We start from the raw sequence: 23,858 nt of genomic DNA on the forward strand, positions 1-23,858 counted from the left end.
ATCCTCGTAAAAAGGTCTAAAATTTTGTGTAAATGCAAGTTTGAGACCAATGCTACATACTTGTGTATATTTTACACACACACACACACACACACACACACACACACACACACACACACACACACACACACACACACACACACACACACACACACACACACACACACACACACACAATTAAATAAAATGTATGAGCTCATATAGGTCTTAAAACTTAATTGGCTGCCCTGCACATATTTACTCTAATACCAATTAAAAACACACCTGATTCAACTTACAGAGGTGCTTAAGAATATTTTAAAGCAGCTGTGCGTTGCAGCAGAACTGTGCGGAGCTGTGACCCTTCATACATGGATTTAGAAACCATCGAGCTATACACATGTATGTATTTGTGCATTTTAAAAGAACAGTCAAAAGTTTGAAGATGATTGTAAAAGTTTATTAAGTTGCATAATCTTAATGGTGCAGTTGTGTCACTTCGAACTGTCACACGAGAAGAAGAGAAACGCAGACAAAACAGCTCTACCTTCTGGTAATTTCTCCTTCCAGCCCACGACACCAAATAAAAAAAAATAAATAAATAAAAAAAAAGTCAATTTCTTTCTCACCAATAACTTTCTGTGCATTTTTCTTGAGGTAACTCCTGCTGCTGCGCTTTTCTTTGATGTACAACTACATTTTTGGTTTGCGGTAGCCTTTTGACGACTCTGCAACTCCTTCCGCCTTCACTATGGACGCGTCACTCTCCAGCTTGCGTGCATCCTGATGGAATTAACAGGTATTTGTTTTAGTGTGATGCAATTTAACACCAGACCGTGTAAATGTGTTCAGTTCTCACCAGTCTCAATCAGGTTGTCCATCACGAAAGTTAAACACCTGCCGTCTTGCTGTTCCTTCCTGTTTTCCTTTCCAGGCTGTCCCTCAGTTCCTGCAGCTGTCGGCCTTGGTCGGCAACGAGCGTTTTAAGAGTCCACCTTTGCCTTCAAACCAGCCAAGTCTCCTGGTGTCCTGCTGTAAACTGGATATGTGCTCGATGGTGAAGTTTTCTAGGGACTTGAGTTTGTCTTGAACCGATTCCTCCGAGGACAGGTCCAGCTCTTCGTCAGAGTCCATCTTGTCATGGAAAAAACGCAACACAGACCGTTTTAATTGAGAGAAGTTTTGATGCCGTTTCTGACCAGAGAGACAAGCAAGAAAGAGAGCATAGCCAAGCTATCTAGCATAGCCATAGCCAATCTGATACAGCTGATGCAAATAATCAAAGTGTCACACATTTTCAATTATTTGGATCAGCAGTGTTTTAATTGAGGTTGGAGGAAAAGTCTAATTGACTTGAGTCATAATAAAATAATAATAATAATAATAATAATAATTTTTTTTTTTACTTGCATGGGCTTGTGGCCTTTCATTCAGCTGCTCCCTGGTACTTGTGTATTTGTGGGCCAAAATAGCTGCAGGAGGTCGTCCAGGCCTTCTTCACTCTCTCTCTCTCTTTTGGCATCTGGCATAGACAAAGCAGGTGCCTGCGAGGCCATGTCGTCACTGTCGTTGTCGCTGTCATCGTTGGCGCTTTCATCGTCGGTGCTGTCGTTGGGTCTGTTCTTGTCGGTTGCCTCTGTCGCTAGCTTGCCCTTAAGTTCCTCCATTTGCCTGCCCTAGTCTGGGATGGTGGATTTGAGGGCAGACAGCTCACTCTGCACAGCGGGTAGATCTCTTTCTGTCAAGGTCTCCGTTGCTTCTCTGAAGGTTCTATGCGATTTCCCGTAACTCGTCTACTTGGCACACTAAAAATGTTTCAATTCGATTCATGCTGATGTTGAACTCTTGCTTGGCAACAAGGTCAAGGTCACTTCCACTTGAGCAGCTCATCTTGTTTGGGGTCATGCGAAACACAGAAGAGGTGAGAATTAAGTTGTTGCATTAAAAAAACATACGTGTGTGTGTGAGAGAGGGAGAGAATGGCATGCATTTATACTTGTGCTACGTCCTGTTTTTTTTTTTTTGGTTTCCTAATTTCTTTTGTTTGCAGATTGCTGCCACCTGATTCCAATCTGCGCAGCTAATTGTTCTGAGCTGTATAGACATCATGGCCTTGTGGCTTTATCTGAGTTATTGGACTTTGTTTTTTTGTTTTGTTTGGACCCCCACATCCTGATTTATTATTTTTGTTTTCCATTATGTTCTTTAAAGTTTAAGATGCATATTTTCTTCTGATAACAAAATAAACCAATGCTCGCCTCCATGGCGATCGGAAAGATGACTAAGAATGTGTTTGTCTCATAATTCTGGGTATGCTTGACCCTATCAAAGGGTTTGTGTGTGTGTGTGCGCACGTCACTTAAAACGTCACAAAACACCAGCGAGTTCACTATAAACTGGTGCAGTGCAAATTAGTCATTCTGTGGTCATTCATTTCACTTAAGCACGGTAAAAGAGCAATCAACCTACTCCGTTACACTTATCCTCTTTGACAAGTGTAAACAAAAGAGACCATTTAGCAATTATTTGACTGACAGCACGCAGTCTTGACATTTTAACCCTAACCATATCAGTAACATTATTATCGGTAACTACAATAATTCTCCAACCTTTGTTAATGACTTGAGAACTTTTTGATGTTTATTTATTTATATGTGACATTTACATAATTGGTAGCATCTAAAATTAAAAGCTTTACTCATGCCTTTAAGTTGTACATCAGTATACGAAATACATAATTTAAAATAGGTTTAACGTTATGTCATTATAACGTTCTTTTAAATTGCATGCATTTAAACAAAATTTCACTACATTTACGTGTGTGTGTGTGTGTGTGTGTATATATGTGTATGTGTATATATATATATATATATATATATATATATATATATATATATATATATATATATATACACACACACATATATATATATAATGTTGTTATTATTTTAATCAGGCGCTACAAACTATACTTACAACTCCAGTGAACCAATAGTATCCTAGGCGGAACCAATGGTCCGGGGGAGAGGGTGGGGGGGGGACCCGATTTCTCATGACACCTGTGTACAACGGAAAATGTTGCAATAACACTAGCATGTTCCCCATATCAGCTGCGTTCAGTAAAACGCACGGTGGTTACTCATTTGGTGGCCCTACATTTTGCCTAAGCACGGTAAAACGAGCATTTAGCAGCAGCCTGTTACCTTAATCTGCAGAAGATAAAAGGTTCGACGGCGAGTACGGATGTTGTCAGATGACGTCATGCGCTCATTTGCATATCAGTGACGTCACGCCGTCGTACCTGACATTCGTAAGCCCATCATGTCATTTCGAAGTATTATTTAAATACTAAGTAATCTCTACCTCCAGCAATGTTAAAGCTTTACAATCATTAACACTATATATATATATATATATATATATATATATATATATATATATATATATATATATATATATATATATTCTAGAAATCTACATATATATTTTAATATATAAATAAATATAAATATATCTAAATATTATCAGACATACTGTGAACATTCATCTGCTCTGTTAAACATCAGAGATAATAACACAGACAAAACCGCAGTCTAGCGCCCCCTGTTTTGTTCGAGACGGCTAAAGCAATTACACTTTTTAGCAGTTTCGAACACAGACCATTTTACCTTATGTACACTAGATGGCGCAATTTAATTAACATTTCCAGTGGTGGTCATTATCATTAGGAATATAACAGTACAGGCACACACACACAAACACACACACACACACACAGACACACTTGAAGTCAGAATTATTAGCCCTCTGTTTATTTTTTTCCACAATTTATTAAAATATTGACAGACATACTGTGAAAATGTTCTTGCTCTGTAAAACATCATTTGTAAAATAGTAAAAAAATAAATAGATAAATAAAAAATAATTCTATATATATATTTTAATATATATACACACACACACACACACACACATAAATAAATTAAAATATATGTATTAAAATAATTTAAAATAAAATATATTTATTCTATATATATATATATATATATATATATATATATATATATATATATAAATATATATATATGTATCCTATTCCCACTTAAAGACAAAAACAATCCTTTTACTGAATTTGAAGGTATTCCAATCAGAGAATAAGTAACTTACTTTGATGTTAACATTTGTAAAGATCAGTCAAATAGGATACATTCTAATTTACAACCTCCTTTGATGAAAATGAAAATAAATTTGACACGTGGCTCATGAGAGATTTATCACTTAAAGGAAGGACTCGTTTGTCAAAAATCTATCACAATCGGTGTATCTTGCCAAAGTATTGGATGTACCAAAATCGGTTATTAAAAAAATCAATTTGATTCAGCAATGTTTCTTTTTGTTATTTTGTCACAAATGTTGTGCTAAAATGTGTAATATTGTAAGATGGTTATGCACTGGACTGGAAATGTTTGGGAAAAAAAAAAAAAAAGAGTGTGAGCTTTAAAATGGCAGAATTCAGTGTTTCTGTGGCACAGGATCAGTTCAGCTATGCGGTTAGTCTGGATCTACTAAATCACCCAGTCTCCTTTCCGTGTGGACACAGTTACTGTATGAGCTGCATCACAGACTGCTGGAATCAGAAGAGAGTCTACAGCTGCCCTCAGTTCAGACAGACCTTCAGGCCCAGACCCGCTTTAGCTAAAAACACCATGCTGGCCGAAGTGCTGGAGAAAGTGCAGAAGAGCAAACTACAAGCAGCCGGTCCTGCTCGGAATCCTGCTGCATCTGGAGATGTGGAGTGTGACGTCTGTACTGGAGCCAGAAACAGAGCCGTCGAGTCCTGTCTGGTGTGTCTGAACTGTTACTGTCACATCATGAAATTCACCCAGGAAATCAACACAAAGTGACAGAAGCCACTCATAAACTGCAGGAGGTGATCTGTCCTCAACATGAGAAACTCCTGAAGATCTTCTGCAGCACTGATCCCTGCTGTATATGTTATCCGTGTTTGCTGAATCAACGCAAAAACAATGACACCGTTTCAGCTGCTGCAGAGAGGACTGAACTACAGGGTCAGCTGTGGGAAACCCCTAGAGCAGTTTCCAGCAGAGACTCCAGGTGAGACAGAAGGAGCGGAGAGAGGCTGTGGAGTCTCACAAGCGCTCTGCACAGGCCGCAGTGGACCCCACCGAGAGGATCCTCACTCAGCTCATCTGCTGGATCGAGAGAAGCCGCTCGGAGCTCAGGCAGATGATCAGAGATGAAGAAAAGACTGCATTGAGTGGAGCTGAATAACAACTGGAGCGACTGGAGCAGGAGATCAATGATCAGAGCTGCAGCAAAGCAGGGCTTAAAATGATTAAATAAATAAATAAATAAATAAAAATAAATAAATAAATGAATGAATGAATGAATGAATGAATAAATAAATAAAATCCAATTGGTTCCTCCCAAACAGAATTGATATAGTTATGTTCAATATTCCGAAAACGGTTTTCTAGAAGAAAAAAAAAAAAAAACAACAACAACAACAACAACGCAGGTCTCTTTCGAGGCCCTGTAATTGGAATGAGCTCCTAAACCCACGAACGAGGACCCATTGGAAGGCAAGTCTTGCCTCGTGTACAAACTCCAAAGAGTCAATAGCAGTGTTTGGTAAGCACTGTAAGATCCCCTCGGGGCACGGAGCATTTACTTTGAAAAAATTAAGAGTGTTTAAGGCAGGGCCGGCACAGTGCCCCATGCAATACCCCAGCTACACTAAAAAAAAAAAAAAGTTATGTCTGCGCAACTGTTGCAAACTATTTATTTGGGTTTAATTTAAACAAAAAATTAAATTTACTAATGTTTAACTTAATTTGTTTGTTTAAATTGAGGCCAAATAAATTATTTATTAGTATTATTTTTTTTTTTTACATTTTCATAGTGTTTTAACAAAAAAATTAGAAACATTATACTGAATTAAGTTAACTTGTTTCATGCATCCTTTAAAGACAAAATTCCTATTTTGCATCAATAAAAGTAAATACATTTTTGCCCGCAGGACGCTAACGGTAACAAAAATGATTGAAACATCTTGGTAGACTAGGGGTTTTAAAAATGTGGCAAAGCAATTGTGAAAAACTAACTAGGACGAAACTTGCTTTTACCACCTTACACTTGGCCAACCCTTTGTGTCACCTTGTTTGGCTGTGCTGAAAGCTGACGTTCAACAGTTGTGCACCAACAGGCAAAAATCAGGCCCAAGTTTTACTGCAAAACTACTTAAAAATTGTAAAAACCCTCCCCATTTTCTCCGGGCTTGGGACCGGCACTAAAACAACAAAGTGTCACTGCTAGTGGCTGGGTTAAAAAAAAGTTGTTTTTTTGTTATTTTTGTTATTTTTTATTTTTTTTGTTGTTGTTTTTTTTTTTTTTTTTTTTTTTTAAACAGCAATATAAAACACTAACTAACTAACTAAATAAATGAATAAATAAATAAATAAATAAATAATTAAGTAATAAATAAATAAATAAATAAATAGAAAAAAAGGGGAAAAAAATCAGTGGAAGGACACAAAAAAAAAAAAAAAAAAAAAAAAGGTGGCTGGCTGGACCCTAGGCGACTTGCTGAAGATTTAAAGAGAGAAAAAAAAAAAAAACAGATTAGTAAGGGAAAAAAAAAAAAAAAGGAAAAAATTCGTATTTTAAAAGTGTCGGATGCTCACCGCGCCTAGTCGTCCAGCCAATCCAAGTCTTTGCCCTCTCCTCGGAAGGACCCCCGTCTAACGCCGTAGTCCAGCAGCAGCTCCTCCCCCATGGAGATGTCCCGAAGGGCGCGGAATAGAACACACTCCCGTGGCCCTTGTGGTAGCGTTAAACGCTTCACAAAGGGCCGCACGTTGTTGCGGTGCCGGGAGTGGTTCATGAGCCTTCCGAATGTTTCCATGCCCGGGTGACAGGGGCAGGGCCAGGACTGGGAATCCAGGCAAAGGCTCCTGTCACCATGCCCTTTAAAGAAATACATATAGGAGGAGCTGTCTCTGGGGAGGGCCTCCTGTCTCCTTAAGCCCTCCTCGTACGACAGCTCCTCCCCATGATAATCGCAAACGATTTCTCCTTTTTTAAAGGGCATGGTGGCGACGACACCTGCACAGAACAAAAAAAAAAAAAAAACATGTCTTTGGTTAAGCAAATGACTAAACACAGGGTTTCTGCAGATATCATAATGTCAAATTGAAGACTTTTCAGGACCTTTTTAACACCATCGAGTGATAAATGCAAGACCTATATGTCTATATCAAAAACAGGCACACACAAAATTTGCGGTGAAAAAAAATGTATTCAAATGGAACCGTACTAAAGACGGATTATAGAGGGTCCATTATTCTACAATTCGCCACACTTTACTGTAGTAAAACTACACTGCCTTTCTTTTTATCAGTTCACCATTCTTAATACGAAAGTAGGCTGAAGCTTCTCTGGAGAGCAAAAACACGAAAGGAAGAGGAAACACAAGACACGAAATTTTTGAGTCTGCATCGTCCCGCGGAGCGAGAGCAGATCTTGTGGCGCCCACAGCAAACCTCCGCAAACACTGCGCGCACTGAGTCAGTAACAGAACGCTGATTGGCTGAGGCATGGTGACGTCATTTGTAGTTGTAATACCGCAAATTGCAATCGGACTAGCGAAACAAAGAACGAAAACAACACGGAAGCCTAACAACTACTAAATAAAAAAACTAATAAAATTGAAAAAAAAAAGAAGAAAACTATTTTAAATGAGCATTAGATGTAGCGTTACATGGAAAAACCGGTGACCGGTGCAAAAACATTCAAGACCTAGAGCAGCAAATTTTGCACTTTTCAAGACCAATTTTTAAATTTTAGACTTTTTAAGACCCCGGCGGAAACCCTGTAAACCAATCCCTCTCACCCCGTTCCCGTGAATAACGAGAGAAAGGTCTCACCTCTGCCTTTGTCCCCGAGGGTCTGGATTTCCAGTCCTTTCCAAGACTGCTGGACCACCAACGTGACCAGCTGCTGGTCACTGAGGACGGTGGACAGCGCCTTTGAGAGCTCCCACTCTGCCAGGACGCTGTCCACCGTCGGCACGTTGGTGGTCCATGCAGTCTCGGCCCTAATGGCACTCTGCACCCGGGCCAGGGAAGGCTTCCGGCCCTTCCGGTCGCTGCACTGCTCTGGGGGAGAAGGGGGATGTGTGAGTGTCACTACACGAAGACTGTGGTGCGACGCGGCGTAAAGGTGAGCACTTACCAACGAGATGGCGCGTCCGGATTTTGAGCTGCTCCCTCCTCCAGTGATGGTAGTAACCGCGGTCGGTGAACCCGACCGCGGCTGCCTCCGCCCTACTAGGGGGCTTCCCATTCAAGTTTACTGGAAACTTATCCTGAAAAGCCCCCCAATAACGAGGCGGAGGCAATGGAGGGGGTTGCAGCCCAGAGGTGGACGGCCTGGAAGAGAGATGTATAATATATATTATTTATATGTGTGTGTGTGTGTGTGTGTGTATGTTAATTTTTAAGTAAACTTTAGAACCGTTTTACCAATACATTTGTAACATTTGTCATGCCAATAACGCAATTATTGAACTATTGCTTTCTCTTTTCTCCAACCCCCCCTTGTACTGTACCTCTCCTCGCCAGGTGGAGCAGGCGGCTGAGGCAGTGCAGCTGGAGGAGAAGCTGAAGCTGGAGCCGGAGGAGAAGGCAAAGCAGCGGTGGTAGCGGGCGGTGCGGGCTGCCTCTTAACGTATCTGTTGAAATGTATAGAGCAAGATGTCAGTGATGGCTGGGGCCAGACAGAATATGCGGTCATTTTCTTTCTCGTATGTATGTATGTATGTATGTATGTATGTATGTATGTATGTATATGTAATTCCTGAAAAGTGCATGGGTGGAAATGTACACACAAAATAACAGGCTAAAAAACATTAATAGCTGACAAGAACACTTGCTTTGCCTTCAGGCGCAGGATGTCCTGGCTGGGGTTAGTGAGGGGGAGTCCTGACGCTCCCAGGAAAAAGCATCCTTTATCCTCTGCCCCCGGAGCCTGAGCCTTAAGGTAGAGTGGCCGGATGTGCCTGTAATAGCAATCCAGCCACTGCGACAAAAGAGAGAGAGGTGCATAGGTTACACACGAGACATGTTACACTTTATAACATACGCACATTACATCAGTGTAATCATCGATTAAAGGTTCTACGTTGGCATTTGTCACCAGACGGATTTAGTCATTCGTTATGTTTTTTTATTTTTTTTATGGTCATTATCTTTGGTTAGGATCAACTTGCCTCTTCCTCTTTTCGGCTCAGGCTCACGGTTTTCCTGGGAAGCGTCAGGATTACGGCCTCTCCCTCTGGCCGCCTCCCCAGCCACTCCCGCACCTGTGCGTGTGGAGGCCAAGAACAGATGTGATGCCTGTTACAGGGCTCAACAAGCAGACAAGTCAGTGTTTTGAACGCGACTCAACGGTGTTGGCGCTGGCCTTACCTTAAGCTCCATGACGCTTCCAGGACCCAGACGGTGTAGCCACATTAAAGTGGCAACGCAAAAGCTGCGAAAATCCGTCTGGGTCCTGGGAGGCAGCTCGCACCGCTGGCTGAGGCGACGGGAGACCTCAGCCATGTCCGCCTCCATAGTAGCCGGATATGGGCTATGGCTGCCGCTGCTAAAAAGAAGAAGAAGAAAAAACTTCAGTCATGGTTAAAAATGGATCAAAATGCCCACTGTTGATGATATTAGACTGTAGTTTTACTAGCTATTATAAAGAGATAGAGAGAGAGAGAGAGAGTCAGTGCACCAACACCTTCACCATCCACGCCCTGTGCCAGTGCACCCACACCTTCACCATCCACGCCCTGTGCCAGTGCACCCACACCTGCACCATCCACGCCCCCTGCCAGCAGAACATCAGCACCCACACCCGTCGACACCCTCAGTACCCACACCCTCATCAACAACAGCAGCAGCAGCAGCAGCATGATCTTGTATTACCACCACCACCAGCAGAGGAAACAGCTCGTACTCAGAGAAGCCCCCAGTGATGGGCGACAACACCAGACAAGAACAGGGAAAACTGAGCTATGCTGCAGCATTAAAACAGTCAGTGGACACTCACTTTATCTGCCCACGCTTGATGGAATAGTTGTGAGTAAAATAGTCAAAATTGCTTGTACTCTAGATAATCTTGTTAATATAAATGACTGTATGTGATATTTAGGTATTGTATATGGATTGGTTATATTCTAGAGGAATCTTAAAAATGTTTTGTTGACCAAATCAAACCGCTGACAATCTCACTGTGGAATATCCCGGGTGTTAACTCGTCCAGTCTTGGGTGTAAAGTTAACACCTTGGATTTAAAGAAAAGCATTTTAGACATAGACATCGTAATACTCCAGCAGACAATGTAGCTGTAGAAAACATAAATGACATATTTGATTATTTGGCAAAGGTGTCCAATATTAAAACTACTAAGAAAACCTTTGAACAAAAACAAGAGAATTAAAAAATGGTACGACTTGTATGATTGTAAAACAAAATATCAAGACAGCTAGCAAGTCAAAAACACAGGCAACCAGGGAATACAGATTTACGTCCTGGGTACAACGAGGAGCTTAAAAAATATACAAAAACCCAATCCGAAAAAAACAAAAAAACAAAGTAGACTACACCCAAAAACAGCTCAAAAGAGTTGAACAATCTGTTGACTCCAACAATTTCTGGGACAACTGGAACCTCCTTAATAAACAGAATATTTGATGTGCTTTTTCAATACTGTACTGAATGTCATGCCAATAAAATATCTTGATCTTGAGAGAGAGAGAGAGAGAGAGAGAGCATGAATTGACATCCAGAGTAGCTGCAAAATATGTATACACCCTACACACCATAAGAAATGGTTAATGTAAGTTCATGTATCTTATTTAACAAATTTAAACTTTTTATTATTATTATTATTCTTATTGTTGTTATATTTATCCAATGTATTGTCTGTTTTGTCATTATATCTTATCTGTATTATTATTTTTTTCAATGGTTTTAACATATTTCATATTTGAAGTGCTTTGGCAATACTGTACTGGCTATTTTTAATCATAAACGGATCGGTCGCTCGGAAACACCGTGGTCTTGAATTTGCAAACAGTCGGCAAGTGCCGCAGAACAGCCGAAGCCTTCAAACGCATGTTTTACTAGCATTTACATTACAGTGTTTACATTTAAGGACTTGACGAGGTGACGTTGACTGAACCAAAAAATAAAAAAATAAAGACTTTGAAAAAATATTGCCGTTCATGTGGTGTTTGTGATGCGTGTTATGGTTCACAGTTCACCCTCTGCAAGCATGCCTACATACCTGAGTTCGATGGGCTGCTCGGCGATGAGGAAGCCCTTGGCCCTGAAGTACTCGGCCAAGGAGCCGCAGGTGGGGTCCTCCTGGACAAGGCCCCGCACCTCCGCCAGGTTTACCACCCTCCCCTCCGTGACAAACCTGGCGCGCGACTCCAAGGCACGAGCCACCTCCTCCAGGACCAGGGCTTCCTCAGCGCCGGTCATGCAGACCTGCCTCAAGTGCCCTGAGAGGTCCTCCTGAACCGTCAGGCACTTGAGGCAGTGTACAGCGAGGGGATCTGGAGGAACAAAGAGGATCATGGGTTATTTGTCCGCACTGCATATTGTGATATAACTTTTAGGTCACGTCATGCATGCACTTACCGTCAGTTCTGTCCATCGTGGTTTTCTTGTGAGAGAAAAACAAGAGCAGGGGCAGCATCGTCATGTTAACAAAAAATTCTCATCAATGACAGGCTCGTTCAAACAAATGTATTCATTTTTTAAGAGATAGAGTCAAACTTTCTCGTTGCACCTTGCGTGCTTGTGTTTGCGTGTGCGCGCGCCCTATTAAAAACAGGTACACACTATACAGACGTGGAACTTTGCGAACGAATGCTTTTCTGAAATGACAGCATTAGGCAGAAGGTCCCAATGAGCCTCTAGAAAAGGCAGCTCTAACGTTACCTCAATTGCTTATACAAGCATTAGTGCGGTGTATGGCTCCGTGACATTGAGGTACGGTTGGTTTTGTAGTCACACATTTAATTAATTTGTTTATTTATTTTTTTCATTTAGCAGTCTCTATATCGTCTATTACCGTGTTACTTTGAATATTCGATGGGCAAATGAGCATGCAAATTTGACTCGAAAACAACATTAACACCGTTGTTGACTGCGAACATTGTTGTACTTTTGATAATCACTGGCTGCTTATATGACTTCCCCGTTTAAAAAGCTATACTTTTCTGACATTTTCCCATTAAGGAGAATGTCCGACCATCCGAACGTCAAACCAACTTTACCTCTATCCCAGTGACAACGTGCCACTGAACTGAATAGATGGGGGACTACGAGGAGGTTGCAAATACAGAGGTGACGTTGGTTTTAAGTGGGGATATTCAGGCTCTCTCCCTAAAGACGCAAGGGCATAAATTATTATTTGCAAAAAGGGAGATCCTATTAGCAGCAAAATGACTGTCACAGTACATTGAGGTAAAGTTGGTTTCATATTCACACGTTCGTTCAGTGACAGCTCCATACATAGTTTACCGTGGTACTTTGAACACGGGGTCTGAAACCACATGCAAGTATGACTTTAAAACAACATTAGCACTATTTAATGGACTGTCAACGAGGCTGCACTTTGCCTGCTGATGGGATTTTACTCTTTGGAAATTCCAATCAATACTTTTCTGAGGTTATATTATAAAGGAGAAAGACAGAATGTGGGAATACAAAACCAACTGTAATTACCCCAATTCAAAGTAAATCGTTCTCCACAGTGCTGATGTTGTTTACAAGTGAAAATTGCATGCTAATTAAGGTCGAATATTCAAAGTAACACGGTAAACGGTAGAGATCCTGCCAGGTTAAATGCACGAACGTGCGATCATACTAACCAACCCTACGCATCATGTTGCAAATCAGATTTCTTAGAAAACCGGAGGAAATCCGATCGAGGTAAAGGTGCTTTCATATTTACGCCTCCGTCCGTGACAACTTTTTGTATGGGTCTGAAATGGAGTAAATTCATTGACTGTAACGTTACTGTAACGTAAATATGATTTCTCCACTTAGACTTTATGAAAGAATCCAGCCTGAAATCATATTTAAAACGGTCAAGGTCCGAACGTGCGAATATAAAAACCAACTTGACCTCAGTGGAAAGGTGCCCGTTTTTTTCCCTAATTAACTAAATCGGCGACAGACAGAGAAACAAACGACCAAACTGCGTTTTCGTCGACATGTTACAAAGTTTGTGAGCTACGCGGGCGATCTGTTTTACCAAAAAAGTTTGGAAATAATCTCATTTTATCAATTTAAAGGTCAAAAGAAGTGTTTTTCTTACCGAAATATTCTCGCTTCAGTTCGACACGGTGGGCGGAGTCAATGGATTTGATTGACAGCCTCAACGAGATTTACTAACAAGCTTTTTTTTTTTTTTTCGATGTTTTTGCCTAATCTATATTTGTAAAACAGGCCGCCGTAAAAGGTAAACGACAGCATTTATTAATTCATTAAAAAAAAAGTAAAATAAAAAAAGCACACACACACACACACACACATTAAAATAAAAGTCATGCACGTCGCTGGTTAAAGGTCAGGTCAAATTTAGGTCAAGTACGAAACCAGCGTTATTTGTATAAATCTATCTCTATCTATCAAGAATAATCTATCACTTTTCTTGTCATTTAATCTTTTAGACTGGTTAATAACAAGAAAAGTGATAAGATTCTTCTACGATAATGGTTTTGTAATCATCACGGATAAAACAAGATCTTTACCTGTAGCTGTATTTGTGTTATGTGAGTATCTCTGTTTAATTTTATCACATTTTGTTGTACTTTTTTTCCCTCTGTTGTTTCTTTTTTTCTCCATTTATATTTATTAATTTATTTGTAATTTTATTACCATTATTATTCATACTTTGTACTTATTTCTACGTTCTACTTTTTTCTACTTGCCCTCTGATCTTCTGTTTATTTTTGTTAGATAAGTTCCAAATTTTTATTTATTTTTTCTTTGTTTCTGAATAATCTGAGGTATATGCACAAACATATTATTGTAAAGCATCCTGTACAATATATTAATTGAAATGAGAGACATGTGAGGGATGTACTCAACTATATCTACTCACAGTTGTTATTTTTGCTTTCAATGTTACTCGCTAGTACCAAACCATTACAGTGAGTATTAAAAATCCCAGTAAAAGGTCTAACATTGTTTGTAAATAAAATTGAGAGACCAATTCTACATTTTTTATGTGCATTATATATATATATATATATATATATATATATATATATATATATATATATATATATATATATATATATATATATATATATATATGTAAATACACACACACACATGTATATATATATATGTATATATATCTTTTTTATAATATTTTTTTAATATTTTTTTTTCAAAGCTACTTTTATTCTTCTCCAAGAATTTCTCCAGAAGAAAAAAATATCAGACACACTGTGACAGTATCAGACAGATATTAATTTGCTCTTTTAAACATCATATCTGATTAAAACACAGAGGTAAATGCAAATTAGCGCCCTCTATGCTGTTCGAAGCTGCTATGGTACTGCACTTTTTAGCCATTTCGAACACATGCCATATCCCCTTTTGTACACTAGAGGGGGCAATTTAATCAACATTTCCAGTTGGGGTTATTATCAGGGATATGTAACTGCACAGATATGATTCAATAAAGGACACTTACTGCATGGATGGATGGATGAACAGACTATATATATTTACATAATTATAATTTATATAATTAATATTAATAATTTATAATTGAATGTATATAATTTATATATATATATATATATATATATATATATATATATATATATATATATATATATACATATATACATATATACATATATATATATATATATATATATATATATATATATATATATATATATATATATAAATACACACACACACATGTATATATATATGTATATATATCTTTTTTATAATATTTTTTTAATATTTTTTTTTCAAAGCTACTTTTATTCTTGCCAAAATAAAACAAACAAGACTTTCTCCAGAAGAAAAAAATATCAGACACACTGTGACAGTATCAGACAGATATTAATTTGCTCTTTTAAACATCATATCTGATTAAAACACAGAGGTAAATGCAAATTAGCGCCCTCTATGCTGTTCGAAGCTGCTATGGTACTGCACTTTTTAGCCATTTCGAACACATGCCATATCCCCTTTTGTACACTAGAGGGGGCAATTTAATCAACATTTCCAGTTGGGGTTATTATCAGGGATATGTAACTGCACAGATATGATTCAATAAAGGACACTTACTGCATGGATGGATGGATGAACAGACTATATATATTTACATAATTATAATTTATATAATTTATATTTATAATTTATAATTAAATATATATAATTTCAGATAAAATCAAGCCAATTTGAATGGGGATTTCAAACGATAGCAACATCCTACAGCTTCATGCCATACCTTGATGGAAAGCTCAGAGAAAGAGCTAAACGACGGTGTATATAACTTAATTTTTGCATGAGCACAACCAAAGGTATGAATTTTTTTAATACAGTTTACTAACCGGGCCTCTGCCAATGACTGAAAACTGGCTCGATTTGAACAGGGATTGTAAGAGACAGGAACAACACAGAGCTTGATCCAATACATCCCAGGAAAGCTTGGAAAAATTGTGATACAATGGGGTTAATTTGGTCACTGTAGCATTAAGACTCTTAAAGTTATGAGCAAAACACTACTCGCATAAAAAAGCCCTTTCCATGAATGAACTTGAAAAGCAGGTCAAAGGTCAGGAACAAGACACAGCTCAAAGCTTTACATTTCTGGAAAGAAGAGGAAATTTGCAGTTCGTTGATGTGAGTAGATTGACTGGGGCAGCAAAAATGGCAAAGCTATTAATTTTTTAATTCCGGCCAAATAATGGGATCCATGCAAATGGCAAAATCAAGCCAATTTGAATGGGGATTTCAAACGATAGCAACATCCTACAGCTTCATGCCATACCTTGATGGAAAGCTCAGAGAAAGAGCTAAACGACGGTGTATATAACTTAATTTTTGCATGAGCACAACCAAAGGTATGAATTTTTTTAATAGCGTTTACTAACCGGGCCTCTGCCAATGACTGAAAACTGGCTCGATTTGAACAGGGATTGTAAGAGACAGGAACAACACAGAGCTTGATCCAATACATCCCAGGAAAGCTTGGAAAAATTGTGATACAATGGGGTTCATTTGGTCACTGTAGCATTAAGACTCTTAAAGTTATGAGCAAAACACTACTCGCATAAAAAAGCCCTTTCCATGAATGAACTTGAAAAGCAGGTCAAAGGTCAGGAACAAGACACAGCTCAAAGCTTTACATTTCTGGAAAGAAGAGGAAATTTGCAGTTCGTTGATGTGAGTAGATTGACTGGGGCAGCAAAAATGGCAAAGCTATTAATTTTTTAATTCCGGCCAAATAATGGGATCCATGCAAATGGCAAAATCAAGCCAATTTGAATGGGGATTTCAAACGATAGCAACATCCTACAGCTTCATGCCATACCTTGATGGAAAGCTCACAGAAAGAGCTAAACGACGGTGTATATAACTTAATTTTTGCATGAGCACAACCAAAGGTATGAATTTTTTTAATACAGTTTACTAACCGGGCCTCTGCCAATGACTGAAAACTGGCTCGATTTGAACAGGGATTGTAAGAGACAGGAACAACACAGAGCTTGATCCAATACATCCCAGGAAAGCTTGGAAAATTTGTGATACAATGGGGTTCATTTGGTCACTGTAGCATTAAGACTCTTAAAGTTATGAGCAAAACACTACTCGCATAAAAAAGCCCTTTCCATGAATGAACTTGAAAAGCAGGTCAAAGGTCAGGAACAAGACACAGCTCAAAGCTTTACATTTCTGGAAAGAAGAGGAAATTTGCAGTTCGTTGATGTGAGTAGATTGACTGGGGCACCAAAAATGGCAAAGCTATGAGTTTTTTTAATTAATTTGGGCCCAAAAATTGGCTCCATGACAGATAGACAGACAGACAGACAGACAGACAGACAGACAGACAGACAGACAGACAGACAGACAGACAGATAGATAGATAGATAGATAGATAGATAGATAGATAGATAGATAGATAGATAGATAGATAGATAGATAGATAGATAGATAGATAGATAGATAGATAGATAGATAGATAGATAGATAGATAGATAGATAGATAGATAGATAGATAGATAGATAGATAGATAGATAGATAGATAGATAGATAGATAGATAGATAGATAGATAGATAGATAGATAGATAGATAGATAGATAGATAGATAGATAGATAGATAGATAGATAGATAGATAGATAGATAGATAGATAGATAGATAGATAGATAGATAGATAGATAGATAGATAGATAGATAGATAGATAGATAGATAGATAGATAGATAGATAGATAGATAGATAGATAGATAGATAGATAGATAGATAGATAGATAGATAGATAGATAGATAGATAGATAGATAGATAGATAGATAGATAGATAGATAGATAGATAGATAGATAGATAGATAGATAGATAGATAGATAGATAGATAGATAGATAGATAGATAGATAGATAGATAGATAGATAGATAGATAGATAGATAGATAGATAGATAGATAGATAGATAGATAGATAGATAGATAGATAGATAGATAGATAGATAGATAGATAGATAGATAGATAGATAGATAGATAGATAGATAGATAGATAGATAGATAGATAGATAGATAGATAGATAGATAGATAGATAGATAGATAGATAGATAGATAGATAGATAGATAGATAGATAGATAGATAGATAGATAGATAGATATACAGACAGACAGACAGACAGACAGACAGACAGACAGACAGACAGACAGACAGACAGACAGACAGACAGACAGACAGACAGACAGACAGACAGACAGACAGACAGACAGACAGACAGACAGACAGACAGACAGATAGATAGATAGATAGATAGATAGATAGATAGATAGATAGATAGATAGATAGATGATAGATAGATAGATAGATAGATAGATAGATAGATAGATAGATAGATGATAGATAGATAGATAGATAGATAGATAGATAGATAGATAGATAGATAGATAGATAGATAGATAGATAGATAGATAGATAGATAGATAGATAGATAGATAGATAGATAGATAGATGATAGATAGATAGATAGATAGATAGATAGATAGATAGATAGATAGATAGATAGATAGATAGATAGATAGATAGATAGATAGATAGATATACAGACACAGACAGACAGATAGATAGATAGATAGATAGATAGATAGATAGATAGATAGATAGATAGATAGATAGATAGATAGATAGATAGATAGATAGATAGATAGATAGATAGATAGATAGATAGATAGATAGATAGATAGATAGATAGATAGATAGATATACAGACACACAGACAGACAGACAGACAGATAGACAGATAGACAGATAGATAGATAGATAGATAGATAGATAGATAGATGGACAGACGGATAAATAACGAATCAAATGACACCTCATTTATGCAAATTGGACCTACCGTTCAAAAGATACAGCCCTTTTAGTCTGGACCAATCAGATCCAATATGCTAATGAGGGTGAAACATAATGAGGGTGAAACTCGTATTGACACCTATACCTAGTTGACTACCCCTAGTTGACTACCCCTAGTTGACTACCCCTAGTTGACTACCCCTAGTTGACTACCCCTAGTTGACTACCCCTAGTTGACTACCCCTAGTTGACTACCCCTAGTTGACTACCCCTAGTTGACTACCCCTAGTTGACTACCCCTAGTTGACTACCCCTAGTTGACTACCCCTAGTTGACTACCCCTAGTTGACTACCCCTAGTTGACTACCCCTAGTTGACTACCCCTAGTTGACTACCCCTAGTTGACTACCCCTAGTTGACTACCCCTAGTTGACTACCCCTAGTTGACTACCCCTAGTTGACTACCCCTAGTTGACTACCCCTAGTTGACTACCCCTAGTTGACTACCCCTAGTTGACTACCCCTAGTTGACTACCCCTAGTTGACTACCCCTAGTTGACTACCCCTAGTTGACTACCCCTAGTTGACTACCCCTAGTTGACTACCCCTAGTTGACTACCCCTAGTTGACTACCCCTAGTTGACTACCCCTAGTTGACTACCCCTAGTTGACTACCCCTAGTTGACTACCCCTAGTTGACTACCCCTAGTTGACTACCCCTAGTTGACTACCCCTAGTTGACTACCCCTAGTTGACTACCCCTAGTTGACTACCCCTAGTTGACTACCCCTAGTTGACTACCCCTAGTTGACTACCCCTAGTTGACTACCCCTAGTTGACTACCCCTAGTTGACTACCCCTAGTTGACTACCCCTAGTTGACTACCCCTAGTTGACTACCCCTAGTTGACTACCCCTAGTTGACTACCCCTAGTTGACTACCCCTAGTTGACTACCCCTAGTTGACTACCCCTAGTTGACTACCCCTAGTTGACTACCCCTAGTTGACTACCCCTAGTTGACTACCCCTAGTTGACTACCCCTAGTTGACTACCCCTAGTTGACTACCCCTAGTTGACTACCCCTAGTTGACTACCCCTAGTTGACTACCCCTAGTTGACTACCCCTAGTTGACATTAATATTTATATATTATAATATTTATATATTATAATAATATATTATGATATTAATAATTAACTACTAATTCAGTATAATAGGGGTAGAGTTCAGTAGGGGTAATGTTCCCAACTTAAGAACTGACCAGATTTTGTTTAGGGTTGTGTGTTAAAATAGTTTTATTTTCTTCAGTTACAAAACATCTGGTTTTATGGTTAAGTTTGAGGAAAGGTTTATTTACAATTAGGTTTGACTTAAGAGTAGACAAGGTCTAGTCAATTTTCCTTCAATGCTTTAAGAAATTATTTGTTGCTCTGAGAAGTTAGTTTAGGATTGGTTAAGAAACCCTTGTGGTTAGTGTTAGGTTTAAGACAGTGGTATATTTAGGTCTACAAAAAAGTTGAGGAAGAGGATTCAAAATGCAGGTTAAGACAATGTAAGAAAGAACTGAACATTGAACAATCTTGGGTAAAGATCCATGATTGGTGTGTGGATGGGAATAAATGATGAATCAAGTGACATAGTATCCAAGTAGATGACATCGAGCCAAGATAAGGCTAGTGTTCGAAGAGAGAGAAAAAAAAAGGATTGTTAAACTAATTAGTTTTTAAAGATTGCACTAAGGAAATCCAGATGACCAAGATGTAGATAAAATGAAACCATGATGCATATGAAAGATCGAATAGATGATCTGACAATAAAATCATCAGAATAATCAAACTCTTTTTGGTTGGGTTAGCAGATTCTATTTATAAAAAAAAAAGTATGAAAATGGTCCAAACACATGCCAAATTGCTTTCTGTTTTTTAGGGGTGGGGGTTGGTTAGGGCCGTTTCATCTGCATTAAAATTTAGTTACTACCGATGTTAGGCCATATTTGCTGCTATTTTTCTACTTGACAGTTCAGAATGAGGAACCTTAGGATGTATGGCCTTTTTAGGCCATGCACTCCCAGCCTTTCTGGCCTTCAGGTTCACACACCAGTCTTCAGTCCATCCCAGTCCATATGGGACAGGACACAGGAGGTGAGCAAAGAGTTAGGGTTAATCTTTAAGTTAAGATAATTGCCATTTTTTTCTCCCCTTTCTATAGATCAAAGCTTCATCTAAACTTATTTAAAAGCAAAGAAAAAAAAAGAAACCCTTGTCGTTACATGTAGGGTCAGGGCAATATTCCAGTCCAGAAAAAGTAGATTCACTATTCAAAAATGCTGGGTAATTAAGATGATCAAAGAATAGTTTGATTGTTTAATTAATCCCTACTTATAGAAGGTTCCTAAAAATTTGCAATAGCAGTCACTTAGCCTCTTTAAAAAATGCTTGATGCTAAATTAGAAAAAACAGGTTTGAAATAGTCTAATATTCCATCAAAGATGCTATAAAAAAGGTCATCTGCTTAACTTCTTTAACAAAGAAATAACCGCTTTCCCACTATTGTGCCAAACTGTTGTACGAACCCTTCAGTACAGTTAGTGGTTTCTCCACTGAGCCTGGAACCATGTAGCACGATTACAAACTGTTCTCAGCCTGGAATTCTAAGCATGGTTGGACAACCATGCTGAACTGTGCTGATAGATTATGCGTGTTTATGTCAGGGCTCTGTTACCAAGCTACCACAGCTGGCTCAGAAGCATGCTAGCCAGACATCCACAAGTAAACACTTCATTTAATATAAGAAAATTATACAGGTCAGACAATAGTTTAAAAAGGGTTTAAACCATAGAGCAGTCTCTGGAAGAGAAGTGAATAACTCATAACTCAGTTATTTCATTGACTTATTATACATGCTTTATTTTATCCAACCAGTCATCTAAAATAATGAAATAGCCTATTTTATAAATTACAAGTTTAATAATTTGATTGACATGAAGCAATCGAGACCTTTCATTCGCCTGACTAATGCAAGTTTATTGCACGCAGCACTGTATTTGGTAGCAAATCTCGCTCTGATCCAGGAGAGAATTAAACCAATGACTACATACACTGACACTTTCCTGCTGCGCATCGAATAAAGCAAATAAGACATGCGTATAAAGCCTATGGTAGAAAGTCATCTTTCAATAATTAAACACTGCTTTACAAGGTACTGTTGTATGATTTCTTAGTCTATATATGCTCTAATAAACTAGTCAAATGAATTAATTTAAACTAAGTCGGTATTGCTCTTAAAATCACTAGGTTTTGACATGTTAATGAGCAATTTTCAGCATTTCAGCTGTAGGCCATTATATGATTCAGTTATACACAAGTTTGACATTTATGAGGCTGTGTAACGTTTTTGTTGTTTTGTTCCCCGATCTTTAATATATACTGGGTACCCATGCAAAAATTTTCTAAATGTGAAGCTGATAAATAGTGCTTTAAATCCTGATGCATTTTCACATGTTTATTTCACCTGCTGCATTCATTATTTAATGTTTGAATACTTAACAGCCATTGTTTAAAACAAGTGTCAAACTCAGTTCCAAAAGGGCCGCAGCTCTGCACAGTTTAGTTCCAACCCTAATTAAACACACCTGATCAAACTAATTGAGTCCTTCAGGCTTGTTTGAAACCTACAGGTGTTGGAGCAGGGTTGGAACTAAACTCTGGAGGGCTTCAGCCCTCCAGGAATCTTCACCCCTGGTTTAAAGGGTTATATTTTACCATCAAAATGTATAATGTTATATAATCAACTTATAGATTGTAAAAATTAAAGTGCCATTAAAGTGCCCGCTCACTTTTGACAAGGCCCATCCAAAATATATTTCTGCTATTGTAATACAAATGCACTATTGTTGCATTATCATAGTTTAATTTTATGTCAAGTTCAGAAATCTTAAATACTTTTATTCCCCCTGCAAACATTTAGTTGTTACATTTGTCATTTCCCCTACAAATTAAATTTAGCCAGAGGCGCGCAACATATGACCTCTAAAAAAAGGTGCTGTAACATGTACCTATATACAGCACTACTATACGAGAGCGGCATAGCAGTGTTTACTCGGTTGCTTTAGTTTTTATTAACTTGAAAGTTCTCAGCTGTTAAGTTTAATTGAACGGAACGGTTTACATTGAATTAAAGGCAACTACTGATGTGTTGTGCAAGGTTTCAAAGAGCTGTTGCAGCATGAGTGGAAAATAAAACCATATTAGTGCTGCCTGGTCTAACAATAGTTTTAAAAGGGTTTAAACCATAGAGCAGTCTCTGGAAAAGTGAATAACTCTGTTATTTCATGGACTTATTTTTTACACATGGTTTATTTTCTAACTTGTCATCTAAAATAACGAAATAGCCTTTTATTAATGGTGAGTTTAATAATTTGATTGACATCCTGAGCAATTAAGACCTTTAATACGCCTGACTGACGCAAGTTTATTGCATGCAGCACTGTATTTGGTAGCACAAATCTCACTCTGATCCAGGAGAGAATTAAACCAATGACTACATGCACTGAGACTTTTTCCTACTGCGCATCGAATAAAGCAAATAAAAAAATGCTTAAAGCCTATGGTAGAAAGTCAATTTTTAATAATTTTTTTTGACTTTGCTCTAAAGCTTTAGAGTGGCACTGCTGTCCAAGGTAATGTTGTATGATTTCTTAGTCTATATATGCTCTAATAAACTAGTCACATAAACGAATTTAATAAACTAATTATTGGTATTGCTCTCAAAATAATCACTAGGTTGACATGTTAGAGCAATTTTCAGCATTTCAGCTTTAGGCCATTATGTGATTCAGTTATGCACGAGTTTGACATTTATGGGGCTGTGTAACACGTGTTGTTTGGTTTCCTGATCTTTAATATACTGGGTAGCTATGCAAATATTTTCTAAAAATGTCAAGCTGATAAATAGTGCTTTATATCCTGATGCATTTGCTGCGTTCATTAATGTTTAATACTTAACAGCCATTGTTTAACAGGTGTCAAACTAAGTTCCCAAAGGGCCACAGCCTTGCAGCTTAATTCCAACCCTAATTAAACACCTGATCAAACCAATGAGTCCTTCAGGCTTGTTTGAAACCTACAGGTAAATGCGTTGGAGCAGGGTTGGAACTAAACTGTGCAGGGCTTCAGCCTTCCAGGAATTTAGTTTGACACCCCTGGTTTAAAGGGTTATATTTTACCATCAA

The 23,858-nt window shown here is 38.1% G+C and overlaps 1 protein-coding gene, 1 long non-coding RNA gene and 1 pseudogene across 5 annotated transcripts; 2 read left to right on the forward strand and 1 right to left on the reverse strand.

Moving 5' to 3' along the window:
* The first annotated feature begins 644 nt into the window (after positions 1-644).
* On the forward strand, positions 645-2,277 carry LOC110438541 (uncharacterized). The gene is made up of 3 exons (XR_012386027.1): positions 645-778; positions 914-1,900; positions 2,030-2,277. It is a non-coding gene; the product is annotated as an uncharacterized lncRNA (long non-coding RNA).
* Positions 2,278-4,481: 2,204 nt separating this feature from the next.
* LOC141376331 (E3 ubiquitin/ISG15 ligase TRIM25-like) lies at positions 4,482-5,343 on the forward strand (annotated as a pseudogene).
* Positions 5,210-17,016, reverse strand: LOC141376277 (uncharacterized). Of its 4 annotated transcripts, XM_073914277.1 has the most exons (11): positions 15,650-17,016; positions 11,694-11,718; positions 11,335-11,608; positions 9,468-9,645; positions 9,269-9,361; positions 8,933-9,078; positions 8,609-8,731; positions 8,233-8,429; positions 7,926-8,156; positions 6,684-7,104; positions 6,324-6,585 (listed from the first exon to the last, which is right to left on the reverse strand). In XM_073914277.1, the coding sequence occupies exons 2-10, from the start codon at positions 11,707-11,709 to the stop codon at positions 6,689-6,691; spliced, it is 1,674 nt and encodes a 557-aa protein (XP_073770378.1). In that variant the 5' UTR covers positions 11,710-11,718; positions 15,650-17,016; the 3' UTR covers positions 6,324-6,585; positions 6,684-6,688. The 4 variants fall into 4 exon arrangements, with proteins under 4 accessions (XP_073770376.1, XP_073770378.1, XP_073770375.1 ...); XM_073914275.1 differs by lacking the exons at positions 6,324-6,585; positions 15,650-17,016 and adding an exon at positions 5,210-5,309 and having other exon boundaries at positions 11,694-14,234; XM_073914274.1 differs by lacking the exon at positions 15,650-17,016 and having other exon boundaries at positions 11,694-14,234.
* Positions 17,017-23,858: the final 6,842 nt, after the last annotated feature.

This window comes from Danio rerio, chromosome 10 (assembly GCF_049306965.1).
Source record: "Danio rerio strain Tuebingen ecotype United States chromosome 10, GRCz12tu, whole genome shotgun sequence".
NCBI classification, from domain to species: Eukaryota; Metazoa; Chordata; class Actinopteri; order Cypriniformes; family Danionidae; genus Danio; species Danio rerio.

Excerpts from the sequence above, each read along its gene's own strand:
- LOC141376277 (XM_073914275.1), bottom strand. The coding sequence starts at position 11,757 with ATGACGATGCTGCCCCTGCTCTTGTTTTTCTCTCACAAGAAAACCACG. Across the intron at positions 11,609-11,693 it reads CACGATGGACAGAACTGACG|ATCCCCTCGCTGTACACTGC; the intron begins GTAAGTGCATGC and ends TTGTTCCTCCAG. Across the intron at positions 9,079-9,268 it reads TGAGCCGAAAAGAGGAAGAG|TGGCTGGATTGCTATTACAG; the intron begins GCAAGTTGATCC and ends CTTTTGTCGCAG.